The sequence below is a fragment of the Taudactylus pleione genome, unplaced genomic scaffold (genome assembly GCF_031769625.1).
Source record: "Taudactylus pleione unplaced genomic scaffold, aTauple2 ptg000513l, whole genome shotgun sequence".
Classification (NCBI taxonomy): domain Eukaryota; kingdom Metazoa; phylum Chordata; class Amphibia; order Anura; family Myobatrachidae; genus Taudactylus; species Taudactylus pleione.
This window is the reverse complement of record NW_028284915.1, coordinates 877,055-900,121: the sequence shown is the minus strand read 5'-3', so window position 1 is coordinate 900,121 and position 23,067 is coordinate 877,055. Positions and strand designations below refer to the sequence as shown.

General features: G+C 42.2%; 1 protein-coding gene across 1 annotated transcript in view; it reads right to left on the bottom strand.

Annotated features, from left to right (window-relative positions):
- The window catches only part of LOC148501567 (putative ATP-dependent RNA helicase DDX60), a 600,786-nt gene that overhangs the window by 342,906 nt on the left and 234,813 nt on the right, over positions 1–23,067 (bottom strand). The window contains exons 14-16 of the mRNA XM_088450267.1: positions 20,950–21,202; positions 8,381–8,547; positions 7,512–7,667 (exon numbers count right to left, since the gene is read on the bottom strand). Of these exons, the coding sequence (XP_088306393.1) occupies positions 7,512–7,667; positions 8,381–8,547; positions 20,950–21,202 (576 nt within the window). The remainder of the gene's footprint in view (positions 1–7,511; positions 7,668–8,380; positions 8,548–20,949; positions 21,203–23,067) is intronic.

Sequence of the window (23,067 nt, the reverse complement as noted above, 5' to 3'; positions counted from 1 at the left end):
AGACATGTCACTAGTAGACAGTTCTCTCTGGCACGACCAGATGTAATTTTTTGGTGAACGATCTGCATGACCAGCAGGCATTCTGTAAGGAAAATTGAGTCTTTTCCTGGCAGCTGCAGAAACTGAAGGAGGAGATGATGGTGTTTCACGTGCTGCTGCTGCAGCTGACAATTTTTTTACTAACATCTCTTTGCACAGTTTTAGATTTTTGTCTGTTGGAAAAAAACTCACATGGTAGGACATAAAACTAGGATCCAGAATGGTCGCCAAAATATATTTTTCAGATTTCAATAGATTGACGACTCTTGGATCCTGGTGAAGTGAATCAAGGGCTTGATCCACCAGTCCAACATACTTTGCGCAATCGCTCTGTTTCACCTCCTCCTTTAGTTTCTTCAGCTGTTTTTGCAAAAGCCTGATGAGGGGAATGACCTGACTCAAGCTGACAGTGTCTGAACTAACTTCACGTGTGGCAAGTTCAAAGGGTTTCAGAACATTGCACAACACAAAAATGATTCTCCACTGCGCTTGAGTAAGGTGCATTCCCCTCCACGGCCTATGTCATAGTCCATTGTTTAGGCCTGGATGGCCTTTTGCTGTTCCTCCATCCACTGAAGCATATATAGGGTAGAATTCCACCGAGTTACTACCTCTTGCTTCAGCTGATGGAAGGGCAAATTTAACAGTACCTGCTGGTCATGCAATCTTCGACAAGCGGTCGCCGAATGTCTAAAATGTCCAGATATTTTGCAGGCCACCGAGAGCATCTCCTGCATGACTGTGTCAGTTTTAAAAATATAATTGTGTGAGCAAAATATGGGACATGTTGGAATTCGCCCAGATGTAATGCTCTCACAATATTGGTGGCATTTTCCGAAATCACAAATCCCGAGGAGAGTCCAAGTGGGGTAAGCCATTTACCAATGATTTCCCTGAGTTTTTCTAAGAGGTTCTTAGTGGTATGCCTCTTAGTGAAACCAGTTATAGAAAGAGTAGCCTGCCTCTGCATCAGCTGTCTTTTGGTAGATGTTGCTGCTTCTGTTGCTGCTGTAGGCAATACACCTACCCAGTGGGCTGTCATAGTCATGTAATCCTTAGTTTGCCCTGTCCCACTTGTCCACATATCAGTGGTCAAGTGGACAGTGGGTACAATGGCATTTCTGAGGTTTTTTTAATGTCCATGTACAGACTTGGAATTGCTGTTCTGGTGAAGTGGAATCTAGAAGGGATCTGGTAGTGAGGACACAGGACCTTAATTAACTGTTGAAAAACCACTGCAGTAAATGTGGATACTGGACGCACATCTAATACCAGTATAGCTGTTATGGTGTCAGTAATCTGCTGTGCAAATGGGTGATTGCTGTCATACTTGTTTGTCCTTGCAAACAATTGTTTAACAGTTAATTGTTGTTTGGAGCATATGCTACAAGTAGTCTTCCTATTGGTCCTCTTCTGGGATGTAGATCTACTGAGAGCAACAGCAGCAGCAACAGGCCTAGTCATCAAGGATACTTCTGAGGAATCACGGATAGGAGATGAGCCAATCATGCTTCGAATAACAACATTGGATGCAGCAGGACTACTCCAGATGACGAATGAGGATGTTGATGATGCAGGTGTTGGTTGTTGGAGATCGAAGGTGCTTGGATCTCACAGAGAGAGAGCAGGTAGGTGACACTGGACTAATTACGTTTTGAGTTTTGGAACTTGGCGACGTACACTTTGATATTTTACGAATGCGCTCCAAGTGACGTAACAAGGAGGATGTTCCTAGGTGGTTTAGGTCCCTCCCTCTACTCACTCTTGCATGGCAATGGTCATATTTGGCTTGACAACTGTTGTCTGGATCGGGGTGGAAATAATTCCACACGTGAGAAGTAGATTTTTTTGTCTTTTGTCCCGGCATGACAACAATGGGCTTTGGCTTTTTCATTCCATGGGCAACAGCTGTTGCCTTACTTACACAAAGGACATCCTCGGCATCAACATCCTCATCACCAACATCTTCATCATCAACATCCTCATCATCCTTAGTGCCTTCAACTACCAAAATATCCTCCTCCTCCTCCATGTGCAATTCCACAGAAGCATCCTCAATGTCTGCAAGATGTTGACTGCCCTTCCCCACATTTACAGAAGGCACACAAATGTTGGAACTTGGAGGATCCTCCAGTACACTATTATTTAGGTCTGGCTCACACATGTCAACCGCGGACACACTTGCACTCTCCTCGGGGATTTGTGATTTCGATTTCTCGGAGCACACAGTTGTTTTTTCCAAAGGGCTATCAGAATCAGCAGTCTTGCTAAAGAAAGGCCAAGGCCTTATCTTTTCCTTGCCACTTCATGTAGTGAAGGGCATATTGCCAATTTTTTGTTTATCTAAAGGCAAATTTCCTTTCAATTTTTTTTCTTAACTTCAGTACAAGTAGCTTTACCATATTGATGGCGTGACTTAATCCCTGGGGCATGGGCCTTCATAGAGGATGAGGAAGTTGGCGGCCTTGCACTGCTGACGGCAGCTACAACATGTGGTTCTTGGACTTGCTCTCCTGTCATGTGATAGCCCTCCATATTTTCTGCGGTCTTGAAGCAGTGTCACAAGCACCAATAGTGTAGCCAAGTTGCGGTTACAAAATTCACACACGTGCAGTTGTGCACACACACAAAAATATTAGACAAAAAAGACAATTGATTTAAATTTTTTTTATGCTCAAGAACATGGGCCCAGACCAGTGATTGATCACGACTGGACTGGGGCAGCACTAGGTTGCAACTTGCGTTGCTGGCTGGATCTTGTGCAGTTAAGCCTAACATGCATGCACACACACAGACAGTAAAAAATCCAAAAAAAGACAACTGATTTAAAAAAAATGTATGCTCAAGAACTTGGGCACAGAGCAGTGATTAATCATGACTGGAGGGAAGCAGCACTAGGTTGCAACTTGCGTTACTAGCTGGATACATGCACACACACAGACAGTAAAAGATCCAAAAAAAGACAATTGATTTAAAAAAAAATTATGCTCAAGAACTTGGGCCCAGAGCAGCGATTCATCATGACTGGAGTCGGGCAGCACTAGGTTGCAACTTGCGTTGCTGGCTGGATCTTGTGCGGTTAAGCCTAACACGCACACACACACACAGAAAAATATTACTAAAAGACACTTTTTTTTTTTTTTTTACAATATACATACATTTTTTTGGGGGGGAGTCCAAAACTTGGGCCCAGATGGACGCAGCACCAGCCCAGATGTATTCTGCACCAGCCCAGATAGACACAGCAGACAGCAGAGCACCAGCCCAGAATGGATGAGCACTGCAGCACCCCAGGACACAGCAGACAGCAGAGCACCAGCCCAGAATGGATCAGCACTCAGCAGCACCAGCCCGGAATGGATCAGCAGTGCACCAGCCCAGGACACAGGACACAGCACCATTCTCCCAGCCCTACACTACCCACCATCCCTGTTCAGTCTCCACAGCCGGAGTGAAATGGCATCCGCCGCGTGGTCCTTATATACTACATTGATCATTGAGACGTAAGCTCATGAACGGCAAGATTTCAGACTCTATGGTTTTGCCTCGGTTTCGAGATCCGAGTCAGGCAGGAAACTCCGAGCCTGCTTAGATCCGACTCGGATCTGCAAAACTCAGGTGGGCTCGGTCAGCAGCGGATTGGGTCTGAAAACCAGCCCGGGAAATTTTTGGATGCAGCCCTAATGGGGGCAGGGTCTGTTGAGGGGCGGAGTCTAGTGATGGGGCAGGATGCTCTCCACCATTGCATAATATATTTAAATGTGTGTGTGTATATGCAACTTGTTGCTCGGCACTCAGGAAGAAGAGAATACCACCAGGTGCCCTCCTACAGTGTATATAAAGTTCATTCCTATAGTGTGGTGTAGCAACCACACACAAAAAGGAAAAGGCGGCACTCCTGGATTTTGTGAAGAATATTATATTGAAGTCATCAAATATACAAATAGTCTGGTCGACGTTTCAAGGTCTTACGACCTTTTCATCATACAAATAGTCTGATCGATGTTTCAAGGTCTTATGACATTTTCATCAGTCCTGATGAAAAGGTCGTAAGACCGTGAAACATCAACCAGACTATTTGTATATTTGATGACTTCAATATAATATTCTTCACAAAATCCAGGAGTGCCGCCTTTTCCTTTTTGTGTGTGGTTGCTACACCACACTATAGGAATGAACTTTGTATATATATATATATATATATATATATTTTATTTATTCTTTCGTTATATATAGATATATATATATATATTTATTCATTATATACATATATATAAATGATTTGTTGTATGCATATATATAATATATTCGTTATCTCTCTCTCTCTCTCTCTATATATATATATATATATATACTGTGTATATATATATATGATCTCCTTGCCACTGCAGCTAGCCACCAGCCTACGCCAATGATACATGAGTCATTATTTTAACAATTCAGGCAGCTATTAATCTCATATCCCTAATACAGTGAGTAGTAGACTTACTTTACTTTATATAATTAATATGTTGTAAGTATATATATTTCTTTCTGGTGAGAAGGCTGCCACAGCCTCCTATGTGTTGGGCCAGCTGCTCTGATTTCTGAGGCCGGCTGCTCTTGTGTGCAGTGTGACTTGTCAGTGCAGGAGGCGGAGCTGTCAGTTGTGACTAACGGCCCCGGACTCCTCAAAGGGCTTATGGGAGGAGCTGCTGCAGCTCCCCCGTCAGCCATTTATTTTTTTTACTTCATTAAGCTGTACAGTTGCACGATCGGAGCTGAGCTCCGATCGCGGCAGCAAGAAGAGGGAATGGAGGTCCAGGATTAGGTGAGTGAGTGAAGGGTAGGCCGGGTGGCCTGCCGGCCACCAAAGATACCGGCCCAGCGGGATCCATCCCGGCATCACAATCCGCCCCTGGGCTTGGTTCTCTGAGAACCGAACCCGCTCATCTCTAATAACAATGAAGAAGGGAGAATTAAGAAAACCCTCAATAAAAATTGGAATATCATGAAAATGGATCCAGTTCTGGGAAACTTGCTACCCACAAAACCAGATGTGGTATTCAATAAATCCAAATACCATAAGGACATCCTAGCACCAAATAGATTGCGGATATTGCAATGTTTGTAAATTTTTTCATCCAAACAGAAGGTGTTATCATAATTTTAATGACACCAAGGAATATAAACTTAAACAGTTTACAACTGTAACACTACCTCAGTCATATATATTAGAGTGTGGCTGCAAGATGAAATACGTCATGAAAACGAAAAGACAACTAAAGTGAAGGATCCAAGAACATTTACAAAACATAAAGAATAAGGAGAGTCATCCACTTTCAAGACATTTTTGCACCCACCATAATTCCTCAACAGACAGTTTCACATAAAAGGCTCTTGAACAAGTGAGCTTAGGACCTAGAGGTGGAGACCTGCTAAAACGCCTGTCGCAAGGAGAAATGTACTGGATTTATGAACTGAATACGCTTTCCCCCTTTTGGACACAATGAGAGCTATGAAATAGCACAATTTTTATAATCTCATTATCTGAACCTCTTTTATCCCCTTCCTCCAGGCTGATGATGCGCTTTTATCTGGTTATATCATTCCACCTATTTTATTTACCACATGAGTTTTATACTTATTTCATACAGTTTATAATTACAGTTTTATATATATATATATATATATATATATATATATATATATATATTAAACAGGTCCGGCACTCTCAATATAAATGGGTTCATAGTACTGGGGTGCCTTTTAGGGAAACTTGCGGAGAAATTTCCATAAACATCAATTGTATTTCTTAATGAAAAGAAAAAAAGCACTCTCCAGATTTTCAGCAACATTAATCAGCTTTTAATAATATACCAATGTAATTTGCCAGCCAACGTTTCGGTCCAACATGGACCTTTGTCAAGGCATTAAGTTTCTAGACATCATAGTAACTGTGCGCTGGTCTGTCAAGGGATCAGCTGGTGCTGTTAAGAAATACAATTGATATATATATATATATATATATATATTTATTTATTTATTTTTAATTATATTGGATTATTTTAATATTCTGGATTATTTTAATATCCTGGATTATTTTAATATCCTGCATAATTTTGTGGTCACGCTATTGTTATGACTTCACTTACATTATCCTCGGTATTTGAGTTAAGTATTTTATGTTGTGTTAACCCTTCGTATTTATTGTGTACCCCGTGCTATTTTAGTGCGTATCCGGGTGCACTTTTAAATAAAAATGTGTGTGGTTTTATTAGCCCTGATCTAATTGTATATTGGATAAGCATCTAAGCATCTTGTTGATTTCCACGAATGGACATAATAGAATATAGATTTATGCTGCAGATAGTCTATATGTGGATTTAAAGTAATATCCCCTTATATACTGTATTTACATATAAACATTCATATGGTATGTATAGTTCCCTTATCTAACCAACAAAATGGCACCAGTTGTAAAGGAGACATATATGAATATAACAGCAGTAGCCCTGTAGTAACACCAGAGCAGTTTTAGCTCTAATGAACATTGGGCACTATGCCCTCATGTAGAAGCACCGTTAGGAGCCTGTAGTCTCCATATAATGGTCACTTCCGGTTTTCAGATTCCGCGAACCCATTTTGGCACCAAGAACCCGGAAGCAGCATCATTTTGGTGCCAAAACCGCACTGAGCAGGCTTGAGGCCCATTACTAGTACATAAGGAGTCTCTGTGAACACATCCCTCACCCCTGAGGAAGCCTATATTGGTGAAACACGTAGAGATTTGATACCCTTCTGCTACAACTACCACCACTTACCTGCTGTGTTCCTACAGGTCCCCCCTGCAAGACGAGACACCACCCCTTTCAGATAAGCAACATTTTTCTTTTTTCATTTTAAACCGTATGTAATATTTGTGTTTCACATTTATATGAATAAAACTGGATGCTAATTACATCACGTTGCGGGCACCATTCACTCATAAGGTTGCTGTCCAAGGGTACACGTGGGGCATTCTGGAGCCTGAGGGTTCCCAGAGGCTGCTTCATCACTCTGAACTGTGTTTGGACAATGGAATTCTGCATTATAAGCTTATATAACAAGCGTACATAGGGTACGGGCAATAGCCAATTGTTCTCAATTTTATCCGATTGTTTTACGAGATACCACATTATTGGGCGCTTGTCCTTTCTTTTTTACTTTATCCCTAGATTATACCGCCTAACCTAACGGTGACTAGGACTGAGCTGCCACTTCTGATAAGAAGGATTCTAGTGTGAAATACTAATTGTACTGGAATACGAGACCAGAATTAGGATCAAGCACCACAGTTCTATGTTCTATCAATTTCTATAACTAATTCAATTTCTTAACAAAGCAAATGTAACTCAAGGGGTGCATTCCATAGGTAATACCAATAATTCAATAGACAAAAGACAAGTTCCACAAATAAAGTCATATGCATTTACAGTACTCGTGCTCATTACCTGCCATGTGTCTGGTATGAAGTGCTGCACCCTTACGTCAGGGTCAGTTCTCTCGTCTCTTAGTAAATGTGGTCCCATATACTGCATTTGAAAACGAGCTGAACCAACTTCAACTGTGTATTTGCTATATTTTTGCTCATCCTTTGTGCTGAGTATCTGTATTTAATGGAGGAAATAATGATGATAAAGATTGAAGAAAAGTGTAACTTATGGAAGGATGCTGCCTTTCTTTTTTAGGAATACTGGAGGCATTTAAGTACTATAAAAATGCATATACAGCATTTCACAAATGTATGGATCTATGTCGTGCAGTTGCACCTGATTTTTTTTTCTGGACAGATGCTAGTGCATTATAAAGGTAGGAAGTTTGCAGACATGGGCAGATTTTCTTAAAAAGAAAACTGAACAGTTGTAATAATATACCTTTTCTTTGTGAAAATACCATCAATATTTTATTTCGAATTTTCTAATCAACTGTAAAGTGTTGTGAAGTGTTCCTGTTTTGTTCCTGGAGATGGTTGTAATTGAACCTTGGACCTTTGCACCATCAGAGCACATTTTATAGTAGAAACGTTATTGAACACACAAATGTCATCATACAGTAAAATAAAAAAAAATTAAATAGCAACACAGCAATATAGCTCAGGTGTATTATTACTGATAAGTGCTATTTAAATAAGTATTGGATGACTAATATTAATATTACTGATACTAATACCTGTATTGGCAATAAATACAGTACAATTATAAATTAATTAAATACAATAGTCCAAATATGTGAGAAGGCAGTAATAATAACAGGTAATATTTTTATTGTTTTCATTCACCACTAGCCTGATATTTCATGTGCATACGAAAATGAGTTATACCTCAGGTGACATCAATGAACAGGCCAAGTTCTGGAATCCCAGTTTGGTAAGATAAGTAGCTATCCGCTGTTGATCTTCCTTTTTTAAAATATCTTGGTGATTATTCAAGATTGCCTGAATTATCTTTATTATTTCCACAACAATATTTAGATCTCTTTGATCTTTAGCTGAAATAAAGAAACAAACATTAAAAAAATTTGACCACACAACGTCAATATCATATATTGTTGTTTCAACAGTATGTGTCTATGTATCTTGCTAGTATTTTTATTTTTATTTTTACAGCTAGGCTCATTAGCAACATGCACAAGTGCAAAACCACAGAGCAGTTGCAGCTTTTGTGATGTCACACTCTTAATATTGCACAAAGGCACCCGTTATTATGGTTTGGCACATGAATTTGCAGACTAAGGCCCGTAATTCTATTAGAAGCGAAAAGCCAAGATCCACGAAAAAGTATCGCTGATAGCGAGTTTTCACCTGTCAGAAATGTATTGCCATTTGCAATGCAATTTGATAGGCGAAAAAGATTCGCCTCTAAATAGATGGAGAAAAGAAGTGCAAAATTTTTGTTTGGGGGTGCAAAGGTGGGGAAAGCCCTCAGAACCCTTGGGACAGCCCGCCAATGGACAACTGCGTCAAAAAATTCCTTAAAAAAACTAAAGAACACCTCAAAAAAGTGCTTTGAATTTGGGGGCAAAAAAAGTGCAAAGTGTGGGGGACAAGTTCGCAAACTAGCAAAATAAGGTTCTGGGGTGCACTAAGAAGGGGGTCAAGTGTTTTGGGGATTGCAGGTGCATTTTTGGGGGTGGAATTTCACTGTATTTAAAAGTTCACTTTAGAGACATTTAAAGATACTTGCACCCATTTTCAGGTACCCCAAATTTGACTGGACTACTTATTTTCACCCAAATATACTGCTTTATGCCATTCTTCACCACTTGTGCAAAAACGCTAATTAGTGACAATTGTGCAAACTTAAGTTCCCCAAAATGTTTTATTAGGGCTAATTGGGCACAACTATATTGATCCCCAATGTTCTGCATCTTTTTGGGGGGTTCAGGCTGATATCCCCGACTCTAACCCTACTTTTCACCTGTCCTGACTTCGCGTGTCGCCGTTTTTGCATCTTTTGGAATTGAATACGGTGAATAGCGGCAGCGCACACGATAAGTTTCCCCTGCTAAAATACGCAATGTTGGCGAAAAGTCTGGCAGGCAAAACTTATAGCGGGTGCGAAACTAATTGAATACGGCCCTAAGATGGTTTCATATTTGGGGGTGCAAATGTTTGCACTGTTTAATGGCAAGGGTTTGGCAAATTGAAGTAATTCCTTGTTGAGGTATCCTGTATCTGCTATGACTTGGAGGTTATGGATACTAGTGTAAAATCCCAGGATAATATGGAATTAGCAGAAAGCAAGGTGTCTGCAAAGTCTTTGGATTGTCTGGAGTAGGTATATGTCTTTATATTATGGGAACCTGGATGGTACAGATGTGTCCATATATACCTTTCCTAAAATCGAGCCATATCGCCAAATGTGCCATGCCTTTGAATCTGCGTATTATACACGTCTTGTGATTTTTTCTTAAAATTTGCTACTTTAATCTGATACATTATATGAATACTTTTGCAGGAAAAAAAATTGGGGATCTCTCTAATTGCTACTCGTCGTGGTGCATCTTAGCCGTGACGGCATCTCGTGCCAAATGAAGCAAAAAAGTATAAGGACACATCTGTATGTCACATGAAATATGAATCTGCTGCAAAACCAGCTGCAGACAACAGGTGGCAGTGCACCATCAACACTGACATTTCCACATTCTTTCTCACTGAGGGGCCTATTCATCAACAATAAAATAACGTTTTTAAGGACATTTTCCTTAATTACAGTTATTTTAGTATTCATGAAGACACTTAACACAGGAGATATCACTGATATCTTCTGGTTAATTCCGCCTGCGTTAATTTCCACACTCCCCATACATTAGTATGCTTAATGTATTTTATGCTAGTGTAGCTGGTAGATTCAGGCTTTTATTACAGCGAAAAGGTACAGCCAGTAAAATAGCTCCATACACAGGAGTACAAGGGAGCTCATTCAGACCTGCTCGCTAAATGTGGTTGCTCGCTGGCAAAAAGGGGCCGGATATTTAAATTAAATGCTCGCACTGCGTGGTGTAAGGACGCCCTCTATGTCTTAGCGAGCTACGGCACTGAGCGCTCACAAGTGTATAAAGACCCCGCCTTTCCCCTCGCAACACATGTCATCTCCTGGAAATATATGATTAATCGGTAACATGGAGAGCCATCAGAGCTGCTCGCAGTCCTTGGGGTTGCCTTTCCCCGCCGCAAGCACAGCGATCAGTGCTGGCTGAAATACATGCATGTGATGTGTACAATGACGCTACTTTGCTAATTATGCACGCCCTTTAAATGGCGTTTTGGCGTCCTGACATGCCTGTGTCCGCAACACCACTCCCCCGTTCACAAGCACCTTCCCCTGTTACCACCGACAAACGGTACTGTCACTCAAAGTAGCAGGCAGTCTCTGTGCTACGAGCGCACGATTCCCCATCATTATGACTGGCTTGCGCACGTGCACTGCGAATTATACGCATGCGCACTGAGCAACAATCACCCGGCAGCGAGCGGTCGCGCCTTAGCGAATGGGTCTGAATCAGGTCCAAAGTGCAATGTTAAGTCAGGGTTTGCAACATCCAGTATGCAGAGGGGTGCCAAAAGTGCACAACATTCTATATTTCCTTCTAAATGTCCCATACAAGCAAATTCATATGCCTTAACTCAGAGGTTCTCAAAAGCAGTTCTCAATGCTCCCCAACAGTTCAGGTTTTAGAGATATCCATGGTTGAGCACAGGTGGTCAAATCAATTTGACTGAGGCACTAATTAAGTCACCCGTGGTCAATCATAGTCATCCGTAAAACCTGGATTGTTAGGGTGCCTTGAGGACCAAGTTTAGGAATCTATGCCTTAACTCCACTTGATTGAAGCAAGGGTGTGGTTCTTTCCTGAAACACTGAAGGTTAACCCTTTCTTCAAATGTGGAAGATTTCGACCTTACTATATTCCTCCCCTGTTAAAGGGTGATTCTAAATTGCCCATAATGGATGCCTATCTCTCCAGCCCTGTTCGGTTCAAAAAGTCTGCATTAAAATGCAGGTGTCCCAGTCACTGGTGCACCTCATAGCAAAAGACTGAAGAGCCAGGTACTACCTTGTCAGTATCGCATTGGAATCCTTCATGGACTGTAGTCATTTTAATGGTGCATTATTGTGGTACCTCAGACCCTAGGTATGCCTACCGATGCTGGGTCTTATGTGAGATATATATAGATTTATGTATATATAGTGTCAACATTCATATTGTTGTGTATTTGCTAAGTTATGAACCCCTCAAGGGTAATCCAGAGCCAACAGGGGAAGAGAGGAGGAGTGAGTAATACAGTGGTGAGCAGCAGCAGGTCACATGACATAGAAACGGTTGGAACCAGCAGCAGGTGACTGAGGTAGTCAGTTAAGACAGTTTCAGGGAGTCCCGAGAGAGCGTTCCCAGAGAGGAGACCTGCACTGGGATACCCACTGCCATCGGAAAGCTAACCAGCGGCTGCCAGTGCGGTGTTCCCGGCGGCAACAGCAGAGCAGAGAGAGACACACTACCCTCCAGAGCTTGTACAGTAACAGCCAGGGAAAGCGGAGCCAGAGGTCAGTTACCATCTGATAAATAGTGCCGTGGACAGAGTCGGTGGTGCAGCTGTTGGGGAGAAGGGACCACCCATTGCTTCCCTCCCCATGTACTGACAGCCATCAAGGCGGTACAGAGCAAGGATTGAGACGGGCTTCATCTCCCCAGATCAGCGGTAAGGCGGACCCATGTCCCGATCACAGTGACTAAAGGGGTCTCAGTTAGAACCAGGCACAGCCTATGGGAGTGGTTCTAATGGGGGAGCGTTATCTCCAGCCCTTCAGGAGAGTTCTGCATAATAAATTTAGCACAGTGTTACTGCTCTGCCCCCACACACTGCAGCTTACAGCCCGGCTGGATCATATAGACTTATTAGAGAGCACAGATTTACTAAAGTAACATTATCTACACCCACCTACTGTGTCTGAGCTCATCTGTATAGCTGCATGAAAGGGATTATAGCTAAAATTGCTCTATAGGGAAAGTACTTCACATATAAAGTACCCGGGCAAGGATCTGCAACATAAACCACATCAGCATTTATACCACCTTGTTAAACCTATGGAAATATCAAAACCATTCTCTAAAGTGCACCACCTTCAAGAAAAGCGCTGAACTATATTTCAAACAGTGATATTCTTACATGATGTAGATTTAGTTAGATAGATATGGAAATGGAGTGATGAATAAATTTTTAAGAGTATATGGTAATGTGTATTTGGATGCAGTGTTGTCACATTTGTGCATGTCATTGTTACACGTCATCCTATCTTTAATGTAAATAATTACAAAGTAAATCTTTTTGGTATGTACAGTATGTACGTACGTTTGCCAAAGTAACCAATTAATATCCACAGTTTGCATAATTGCTGTTTACTTGGATGCAATACCACTTGTTCCAGTGTTCCTATACAATAAAACCTTCATTTTGTTTAGAGTGATTTACTAATAAATGTATTGGAAGAATATTGTAAATTGCCATCTGCTGGTTGTTACTCATTGTGTGATATTATTCGTGTTTAAAACCAATCTGGTACTCCTATATGCCTGTACCCACTCCTTACCTCTCTGAACCAAGAAAGAGAACCAAGATACTCCGGATCTAGTAAGTAAAGACCCCACTTCACAAGATTTCTGTTTGGGTGTTACATTATCAGTAACCACCATGAATTGAACACCCAATAGATAATACCTCAAAGCTTTTACAGCCCATTTTAGCATAAGGAATTATTTTTCCACCACCATGTGCCTAGTGTCACAAACTCACGGGCAGATAGTGGACTCTACCCGTATTCAGGGAATTGGCTAGACCTATTCCTGAGGCGCAGAGTCTAATGTGCCGGCGGTTTTCACAAGGGACCCTCGCAAGAAGGTATGGACTTGGCTGCGTCCGACACACAGGTCGCGGCCCTCAGGTTAGGTTTTCCTATACAGGTGCTGGCACTTGGTCGGTATACAGGAGACTTTGAGCGTAGTCGACTTAGCCGGGTCAGAACCAAACGGATGAAGCGGTACCAGGGAGCAGATGTGGACGGGTCACAGGGAATAGCCAAGGTCAGAACCAGATATCAACGCAGAACCAGGGGTCAGGCAGAATCAGAGTCACAAAGTACGCCAAGGGTCAGAACCAATAATCAGGATATGCACAAAAAAGCTGGAGTATGGTAATGGAGCCTATACTCTGGCACTGGAGTGCTCCCATGAACTTCCTTTTATAGATCAGAGTTCAACTAGTCCCCAATCAGCCCTTCTACTACAGGTGCCTGTCCCTTTAAATATTTAACAGAGCGGCGCGCGCGCTTCTAAGGAAGCCGTGGCCACCTGCACACAGTGCCAGAGGAAAAGAGGAGCAGCTGACAGCGGGTGCCAGGGATCTCCCGCCCGCTGTCACACATCGGCCCGGACTCCAGCGTCGCTGGACCAGGTAAGGGCAACCTGGATTCGGCGGCGCTGTGACACCTAGTATCTTGGCAACAACTACCTGCTTATATATAGAATAGGGTGTTCAACTTCATCAAATTCCTGACACAACTCTACTTACCCCTTATTTGAAATGTCCATTTGGACCTCAAACAGCTTGGCATCATCTATGGACTAAAATCAGCCCTTCATACAGTTCTTCAATTTTGGTGAACGCAGACTGGCATTCCCAAGATCACTCAAGTTTATTTGGGGCAGAATTTTTCAGACGAGCTGTCAGTGGAGCTGCTAAGGCACAAAAACTGAGGCAAGAATCTCCTGTAATAGCAAACCAAACCGCAGAAGGATCCCAATTCTTTTTTGGTGGACAAAACCAAAGTATCAACTAGATCTTGTACCTACTGTAACTAACAAGGGGCTTTAGACATCAACTACCCACAACATACCCTAGGTACTTGGTTTTATTCTTCCCTAGAGCAATTTTTTTAAATGATCAGTTAAACCTGCTTCATGTAAGGATTGAAGAATTGCACTTAGGACCTGATTCAGACTTGGGAATATAGCAAGTAGAGATGTCGCAGTTCTAATCTCCTGAGGAGATCCGGGTAAATCCGGGTCGCGGTTCTTCTCTTTTTGTGGTTCGAATTCGGATTTTAAATCCGAATTTCGGGTTTGGTATTGCATAAAATACATGATTTTTTATTTTTTATCTATTTTTTTATTTCAAAAATTCAGATCCAAAACCAAAACACTTGAGGGTGGTTTGCAAAACCAAATCCAGATCCAAAACCTTGAAGGAGATACAGATCCAACACCAAAACCAAAACAAGAGGGTCGGCGCACATCCCTAATAGCAAGATAGAGCAAGTAACTGTGTACCTGGACAAAATTGTATGTGGGGTAAATACTGACTCTTTTGCATGCAGCATATTAATTCTGGACAGCTTTATTTTTACACTGCAATTTTGATTTCAGTTTCGACACAACCCTCCCAAATCTAAATCTCTCTCCACCATTTCAAACAGCCCCACCTGCAGTACAACACTGTTTTACCAAGATGCACAGTTACTTGCTCTTTCTTACTCTATTACCAAATCTGAATAATTATTTTGCATTGCGCATGCATATGCATCACAGTGTGCATGCGCCAAGCAGCTATTGCAATGGGAACTGCATTTGCAGAGGCAACGCAGACCTAGAGCACAGTGATTGTTAGAAAGTGCAGTTTGTGGGTAGTAATGGGGGGATGGCCGGGCAAACGCAGGCGTGCCTGTGCGTTTGGATGGTGTTTCAGGGGCGTGCATAATTAAGCCCTTGCGGCTGATGCAGCCTGAGGTGTAGTTGCACACACAAAGTCTCACTATGTCTGCTGGAGGGTCAGGGCAACCACTATTGTGTGTATGGGTCCGATGGTTCTCGATGTTACCGATGTTTCTGCTGTCCTGCCAGGTATAGAGGATGCAAGTAAAGGGAAGTGGGTGGTATTATGTAGTGCTGGGCATCTGCTTATTCTGCTGCGATTGCCGTGAGATGACGTGTGCTGGTGGGCGGCTCTGCCTGTGCGATTGGGCCTACGCTGGCCGCTCGCTAAGACATGGTGGGTGTGCTTATGCCTTGGCGAGCAATCGCTTCCCGTGGCATCACTTTGACAAATTTGCATACGCTGGGGGCGAGCGATCGCATCTAGCGAGAGACTCTGAATGAGGTCCCATGTGTATCAATGTCATCCACGTATACTGCAGTTTTATTCTGGCGAGGACGAAGGTACCTGTCCATTAAACTCTGAAAAGAAGCTGAAGCACCCTGCAGGCCGAAAGGCATTGCTTAAAACTGATAGAGCCCTAACGGACTGCAAAAAGAGATTTTCCTCTTTGCTTCCTTTTTCAGCTCAATCTGCAATAACCTTTTCGTCATATCAATGGTAGAGAATGTACCTGGCCAAGCCTAGTCTGTCAAGCATCTCGTCCACCCTTGGCATTTCAGATGGCATTGACTTTGTGTAAATGTATGCAATTCAGATGGCATTGACTTTGTGTAAATGTATGCAAAATCTTGTGGACCCATCTGATTTTGATCCAGGACAATTGGGCTACACCAGTCGCTAGACGACTTCTCTATTACCCAAAATTTTAGCACCTCTTGAAACTCCTTGATTTCCTATTCTTGTTTTCCCCTTTGGAAGCCTATAGGGCCTTTGGTGCACCATTACCTCTAGTGGGATTACAATGTTGTGCAGGACTAGGTTGGTCCACCCTGGCTTATCACAGAAGACCTATGAGAACTCTCTAACAAACTCACCCAAAGGAGCCTTCAAATTGCCCAACTCCAAAGGTCCAGAGAGAGGTGTTCACCATCTCACTGGGGAAACTGTGGACCAATATCACTATTGCCACTACAAGTATGCACAAAGAAAACCTCCTGTTCCTTCAACACCTTTAATAGATTGACATTGTAGATCTGTTTAGCTCTACTGGAGTCAGGTTGGGCAATCTCATTGTTTACATCTCTTTCGCTCCTGATTATTTTAAAGGGCCCCTGCCACCTTGCTAATAACTTACTTCCTTGGGTAGGCAATAATAAAAAAAACTTTATACCTTGGTGCAAAAACTCTAACCCAGGTATTACAATTATAGAGATTTTTTTGGCCTCCTGGGCATCTACTAAATTTTCCAAGGTGCGTTGGCCCAGCAGGTCCATGCAGTTACACATCTGGACTACATACTTAGTGAAGCTCTCCCCCGCTATCTGCTCTTATTCCCACACCTCTCAAAGAAGGTGGAGATTACCTCATGGCTTATTCCCATTGAGAAGCTCAAAGGTGGCAAAACCAGTACAAGTTTGGGGTACCTCCCTGACTGCAAATAACAAGTAGGGGAAAAGCTCATCCCACCTTTTCTCTGTATTAATACACTTCTTTAACTTGGATTTAGTGTGTAATTTAATCTTTCCACTAAACCAACAGTTTGGGGATGATATAATGAGATTCAGATTTATAACAACCTTAACACCCTCCGTATTCATTTCAGCAATTATGTTTTTGCCTTGATCGGCAAGGATTTCTTTAGGCAAACTTACATTAGAAAACAGCTCCAGTAGCTTAGCTGCGACCTGATTAGCTCTAGCAACCCTCAGGTAAAATGCACCTGGGAAGCAGGTGGCATAATCAACCACAACTAAATGAATTGTTATCCCCTAGGTGGTAGACAAATCTGGCCTACTAAATCAACCCCTATTTTCTCAAAGGGGACTGCTAACAATTGGGATGAGAATCATGGAGACAGGTAGCGGCTGGTTTGTCGCTATTTTTTTGACACTCTGATCCGGAGGAACAAACTAGAAGCTTCAGTATAAATACCTGGCCAAAAGAATCAGATGGTTATCCTTTCCACTGTCTTTACACAGCCTAAATGACCACCACTATCATCTCTAGACTTTTTGGTGCCCTGTGCCAGAGAGAGCACTCCCCCCCCATTTTTTAATAAGGGACATAAGATAGTGCACCTGAAAAAGGGCCATGGCCTCATGGGGAAGACCCAGGGAAGAGATAGGAGAGGCCAGGAGATGCTGGGGATAAACGAAGAGGAAGCTACAAGTGAGAATGATAAATAAACAGGAAAATTGACAGGCCCAAACAGCGCCCCCTGCCCTGCGGTGCCCTGTGCCATGCACTACCCTAGTTACGGCCCTGATAATGACCATAACATCTTGCCACTGTAGAGCTGTTCGCTTAGCTGCCTTAAGCCGTTTTGTGAGGGCCCAAACAATCCAAGCACTACAACCACGAAAGTGAACCATTCGTAGTTCAAAAGATATGGGCAACAAAATGTGTAGAGGTCCCCCGTATTTATTGATCCAGCATCAGGCATTTTGAGTCAGTTCTGGTTCTAAAATATGAGGAAAAAATGACATGGGGGTGCCTCGTATTTTTAGAACCAGCAGCGGGCTACACTAGTGGGGATTTAATTTTGATGAGGTCCCTTGGCCAAAGCATTCTCACCCCCAACTAATCAGCCCAGGCTGGGGATCCCCCCATTAAGGTGTCTTCTCTCTCCAGGGTACCCCAGGCTGTGGCTGAAGCCAGGGATATCCCTCACATCCTTGGCCATTGGATGCGGGGTTGATAGTGTTAATTAATTGTGTAAAGCTAATTTTGTCTTTTACAGGGGGACTAGAGCAAGCCTCCCCAGCATACCGGTACTTGTAGAACCACAAGTACCAGCATGCGGAGCATTAAGGGCCTGCTGGTACCTCTATTCCTCCTGTAAAAGAAATATAAATAAAGACCCGAGGCCCTGATTCAGAGCCGGACGCTCGCTCTGAATCAGGGCCGTTCTTCTTATTTTTTAGAGCGGCCTCCTGGCCACTCGCATAGCTGTGGGTGACCACCCACAGCTATAGCGAGTGGCCAGGAAGATGGTCGTGATGGTCAAGACCATCGCGACCATCAGGCGGGCGACGAGACCCTTGTGGTAGGGTCTCATTGCTGCAAGCCCCAGAGTGCTTTCGGTTCTAACAAAGCCGAAAGCACTCCCACTGACATCACTTGTGATGTCAGTGGGGCCGGCCCCAGACGGTAGGTGTTCCCATGAGAACGCCTCCATCTGGGCAGCCACGCCCCCGGCCTGCCCACCAAAGGCCTGCCCACCGGAGCGACGGTTTGCCCGTCGCTATCCGGGTCTCGCACATGCGCACAAGAGAGCCGGCTCCGTCGTGGGCATGAGCACTGGGCCACCATCAACCCGCTTGCGAGCGCATAGCACTCGCGAGCGGGTCTGAATCAGGCCCAGAGTACTGTCCTCTAAGGACAGTATTTACTGAATGCTGACTCAGCCACTGCATTTGCCTTAAAAAGCAGTTTTGTGCTTCCACAGCTGAGGCAGGTTAGACCACACATAAAGTGAAGGTTCCCCACCTCCCCATGATCCCTTTGGCCAGGGAGACCCAGTGAAAGGGTCCCCTGGCTGTGGCATTACACCCCGGCCAGATTGAGTCTTGTGCTGGTTTTCAAAATAGGAGGACCCCTACACAATTTTTCTCTCCCTATTTTTAAAACCAGGACTGGTCAGCAGCCCAGTGCTGGTTCCTAAAATATGGGGGGACCCTACTCATTTTCTCCCCCGTATTTTAGGAACCAGGACAGGCTCAGGAGCCCACGGCTAGTTATATTTTTTGGGGGGACCCTAAGTAATTTTTTTGTAATATTAACTCTTTAGATAAGGTTTACATGCAGAAAGATACACAAATCACACTGATCTGTATATGTTTCTGCCAAACTCACAGATCAGGAGGTGGTCAATTTTAAACTTCTAATTAGCTGCGAGTTTGCTACAATTACACCCGAGATTGTAATCTCGTTTATTAGTAAATTCCCGAGCTGTTTTGTGAGTTTATTCGAATTTGCAATCTCACCTGAGTTTTTCAGTGAAAAGAGAGACATCTCACCTGAGTTTTTCAGTGAAAAGAGAGACATCTCATCTGAGTTTTTCAGTGAAAAGAGAGACATCTCATCTGAGTTTTTCAGTGAAAAGAGAGACATCTCATCTGAGTTTTTCAGTGAAAAGAGAGACATCTCATCTGAGTTTTTCAGTGAAAAGAGAGACATCTCATCTGAGTTTTTCAGTGAAAAGAGAGACATCTCATCTGAGTTTTTCAGTGAAAAGAGAGACATCTCACCTGAGTTTGTCTTTATTAAATTTGCGAGTTAAAAAAAATGCCTAAACTCACCCGAGATTGCAATCTCGGACCTACACGATTCTTACTAAATTTACCCCTCAGTTGTCAATAAATGTTTACATCATTTTAAAAGCCAGCACTGTTGTCTATATTTAATTTATGATATTATGGTTTAATTGTAGTGAAAATGTTAGTGAGTTTAAGATGGTGGATGGTGGAGGGTGCCTGCACTGAACGACTGATCGTTCAGTGTAGACACTGCTGGAAATGGGGAACGACGGTACGATTAGGATGTTGTAATCGCACTGTCTTCCCTGGGTCGGGTAGTGGATGTGCGATATAAGCGTTTGCTACCTCCTTCCACAGATCCATAGTGAACAGAAGATATACATTAGACTCCGCACCCCAAGGTGAGCACGATTTAACATACTCAGGGAGAAAAATGGGTCCACATCTGAAATTTACTAATGTGCATCACTTTATACAGTACATTGTTCCTATTTTTTTTTTTACATGGTAAGAATGCAAGTTTTAATCTTATCAAGCTGTAGTTGACAAATCTCTGGGAAAAAAGGTTGTGAGAGGTAAGATTGCTGTTTGTCCTAGTTCTCAAAACCATCTTTTTCTTTGGTGTTTTATCCTAACTCGCATTCAGGGCCTGATTCAGAGTTGGGAATAGAGAGAGATATCTCTCTCAACTGTGAACCTGAACAAACCGTATTGCAATGCAAGGGGTGTAAATACATAAATTTTTTTACATGTACGGTAAATACTGGCTGCTTTTACATGTAGCCCACAAATACTGCACAGCTTTATTATGACTCTACAATTTTGATGTTTCAGTTTGGAAACACTCCTCCCAAATCTAAATCTCTCTGCACATTTTAAATCTACCCCACCTGCAGTGCAGCATGGTTTCACCAAGATGATCAGTTGAGAGAGATATCTCTCTCTATTCCCAAGTCTGAATCAGGCCCTCAGTTTGGTACTTTTTAATCTCCACACATCACCACTGATTTGAGTTTTCACCCTCCAAGCTATTGGATATGGATAGTAAATCTTGCTGCTTGGAGCAGAAAACCACCAGCAATGTGTTGCAGTTGCAGTTGAAAAACTGCAAATAAATCACTAGTTAGTAAATGTCTGTATATTTCCAACCATTAATATAATACAATGTTTACATAAACATATATAGGTATACATATACTGATTTGTTATGTCACATATTGTAATTTATCAGCTGTTATATAAAAATACAGTAAAAATACCTACATTTAGTTTTATACTCTTCAAGCCAAATTTCAAAGCAGATTGCTAATGTTCTCAATTGTGCCTGATATTGCAGATTAGGAGTCTGCAATGAATTTAAAAATGTTTCATATTTTTTAAACCCAGAAAAGAAATCTCCCCTGATCTCTTTTTCCAGAGATGAAGCCAGGGTTTTCCACTGCTGATGCTCCTTGTTTTCTTCTCTGACTTTGGTCTTTTTAAGATTTTCTTCTATAATTTGGTCCTTTTTTTTCATCTGTAAAAAACAAATATATTATATGTAAATGTAGCTTTGTGGAAAAGTAAGCTATACCTCAGGGTTCAACTCAGTGGGTGCCTGCTACAAGTATATCTTTGTAGTTGTAAGCAGCATGGTATATGGTCTATCTCACTATCTCATACAGTGGTTTATTTATTAAGGGATTTCCTCTCTAATATAATGTGTAAATGGCAGTTTCACATGATATACATACATTTATTATTTAAGAAATGTCAAATGCAGGAGTTATCAGAGATATCGCCTGGGTTAGGCAAACTAATGCAGGATATTGCAGTCCCTATTATTCACAATAGGCACTGAGAACAGGTTCGATTTAACAAGAGCTTGGCCCAGTTAGCTAATACCATCTTCAGGGGCTTTATCGCCAGGCTAGGAATCTTCTGATCCCACCCAGCAAACCACATGCTCCTTTTTATCTGATGATCTGTACAGGGATGGAAGATCTACAGGGTCTAGATAAACAGTCAATAGGTCGACACCAGGTGGTCGTCATGCAAAATGGTCGACAGGGTCAAAAGGTTGACAAAGTTATATGGTCGACAAGTGGACCTTGACGTAGATCAACAGGGTCAAAAGATCAACATGGTCAAAAAGTCGACACATAAATGGTCGATATAGAACATGTTGACATATGGTTTTTCATGAATTTTAGGGTTAGGATCAGGGTTAGGTGTGGGGTTAGGTAATTGGCGGAGGGTTAGGGTTAGGCTGCAGAAGGGGACGGTTAGGGTTAGGCACTAGTGGGAGGTTTAGGGTTAGGCACTAAGGGGAGGGTTAGGGATAAGCACCAGTGGGAGAGTTAGGCACTAGGGAGAGGGAAAGTTTAAAATAACAGAAAATTGCATTGGCCTTTTCTGTGTCGACGATTTGTGTCATCCTTTTGACCCTGTTGACCCTGTAGATCTTATTCCAAGTCAACCATTGAGCAATCAACCTTTTAAACCCTGTTGAGCATTTGACCCTGTCAACCTATCCTGTAGAACTTTCAATCCACACGCCTGATTATCACAATTTTTTTATGCATACAAGTGCATTGTGGCTGATTGCTCCACAAACCCATATACACATTTAAAGATCGCCATCTTGTGGTAAAACAACAAAACTACATGTAAGACCTGAGAACAAACCTCATCTACGTTCTGTCTTGCCCACGTGGGTTACATTATGTGGGCAAGACAGAGCGTCAATTTAAGGAAATAATGGCCCAGCATAGGTCGGCCATTAGGACGGCCTTACTTAGTGGCCAAAGCGAACAGCCAGTAGCATGTAATTTTTCTAAGTTGAAGCACAGCATGGCGACATTGAGATATCGCATTGTTGATCATATCCCCACTTCTTTAAGGGGAGGAAATAGTTCCAAGAAATTATTGCAATGGGATTCAAAGTGGACTTACCGTTTAGATACCTTGGTGCCCCAAGGTCTGAATGAATCCCTAGGTCTTGATAATTTCTTATGAGAGGTCTTTTTATCATAAGTCTGGTATAGGTAATTTCCCTTGCTATATGTTGTAATTACGAGTCTTCCAGTAATAATTATATCATAGTTTTGTTAAAGTTAGGGAAGATGGCTTATATAATGGTTCTTGTACACCTCTTTGAGGTGAGAATATAGTTCGGAAGGGATCACCTGAAGGTTTACATTAAATTAAATTATATTAGATTAGATTTAATTAATTTTTAATATATATGTGATTCTTTATCTTAGAAGCGATATAATATATATTCTAGAATGGGTTGAGTTTGTCCATTTTATTTGTTTCCAACCATAAATGGTGCTATCTGTATTATGACATTTTTAGCACATATAATAATTTTTTAACACAGAATTATTTTTCATATAT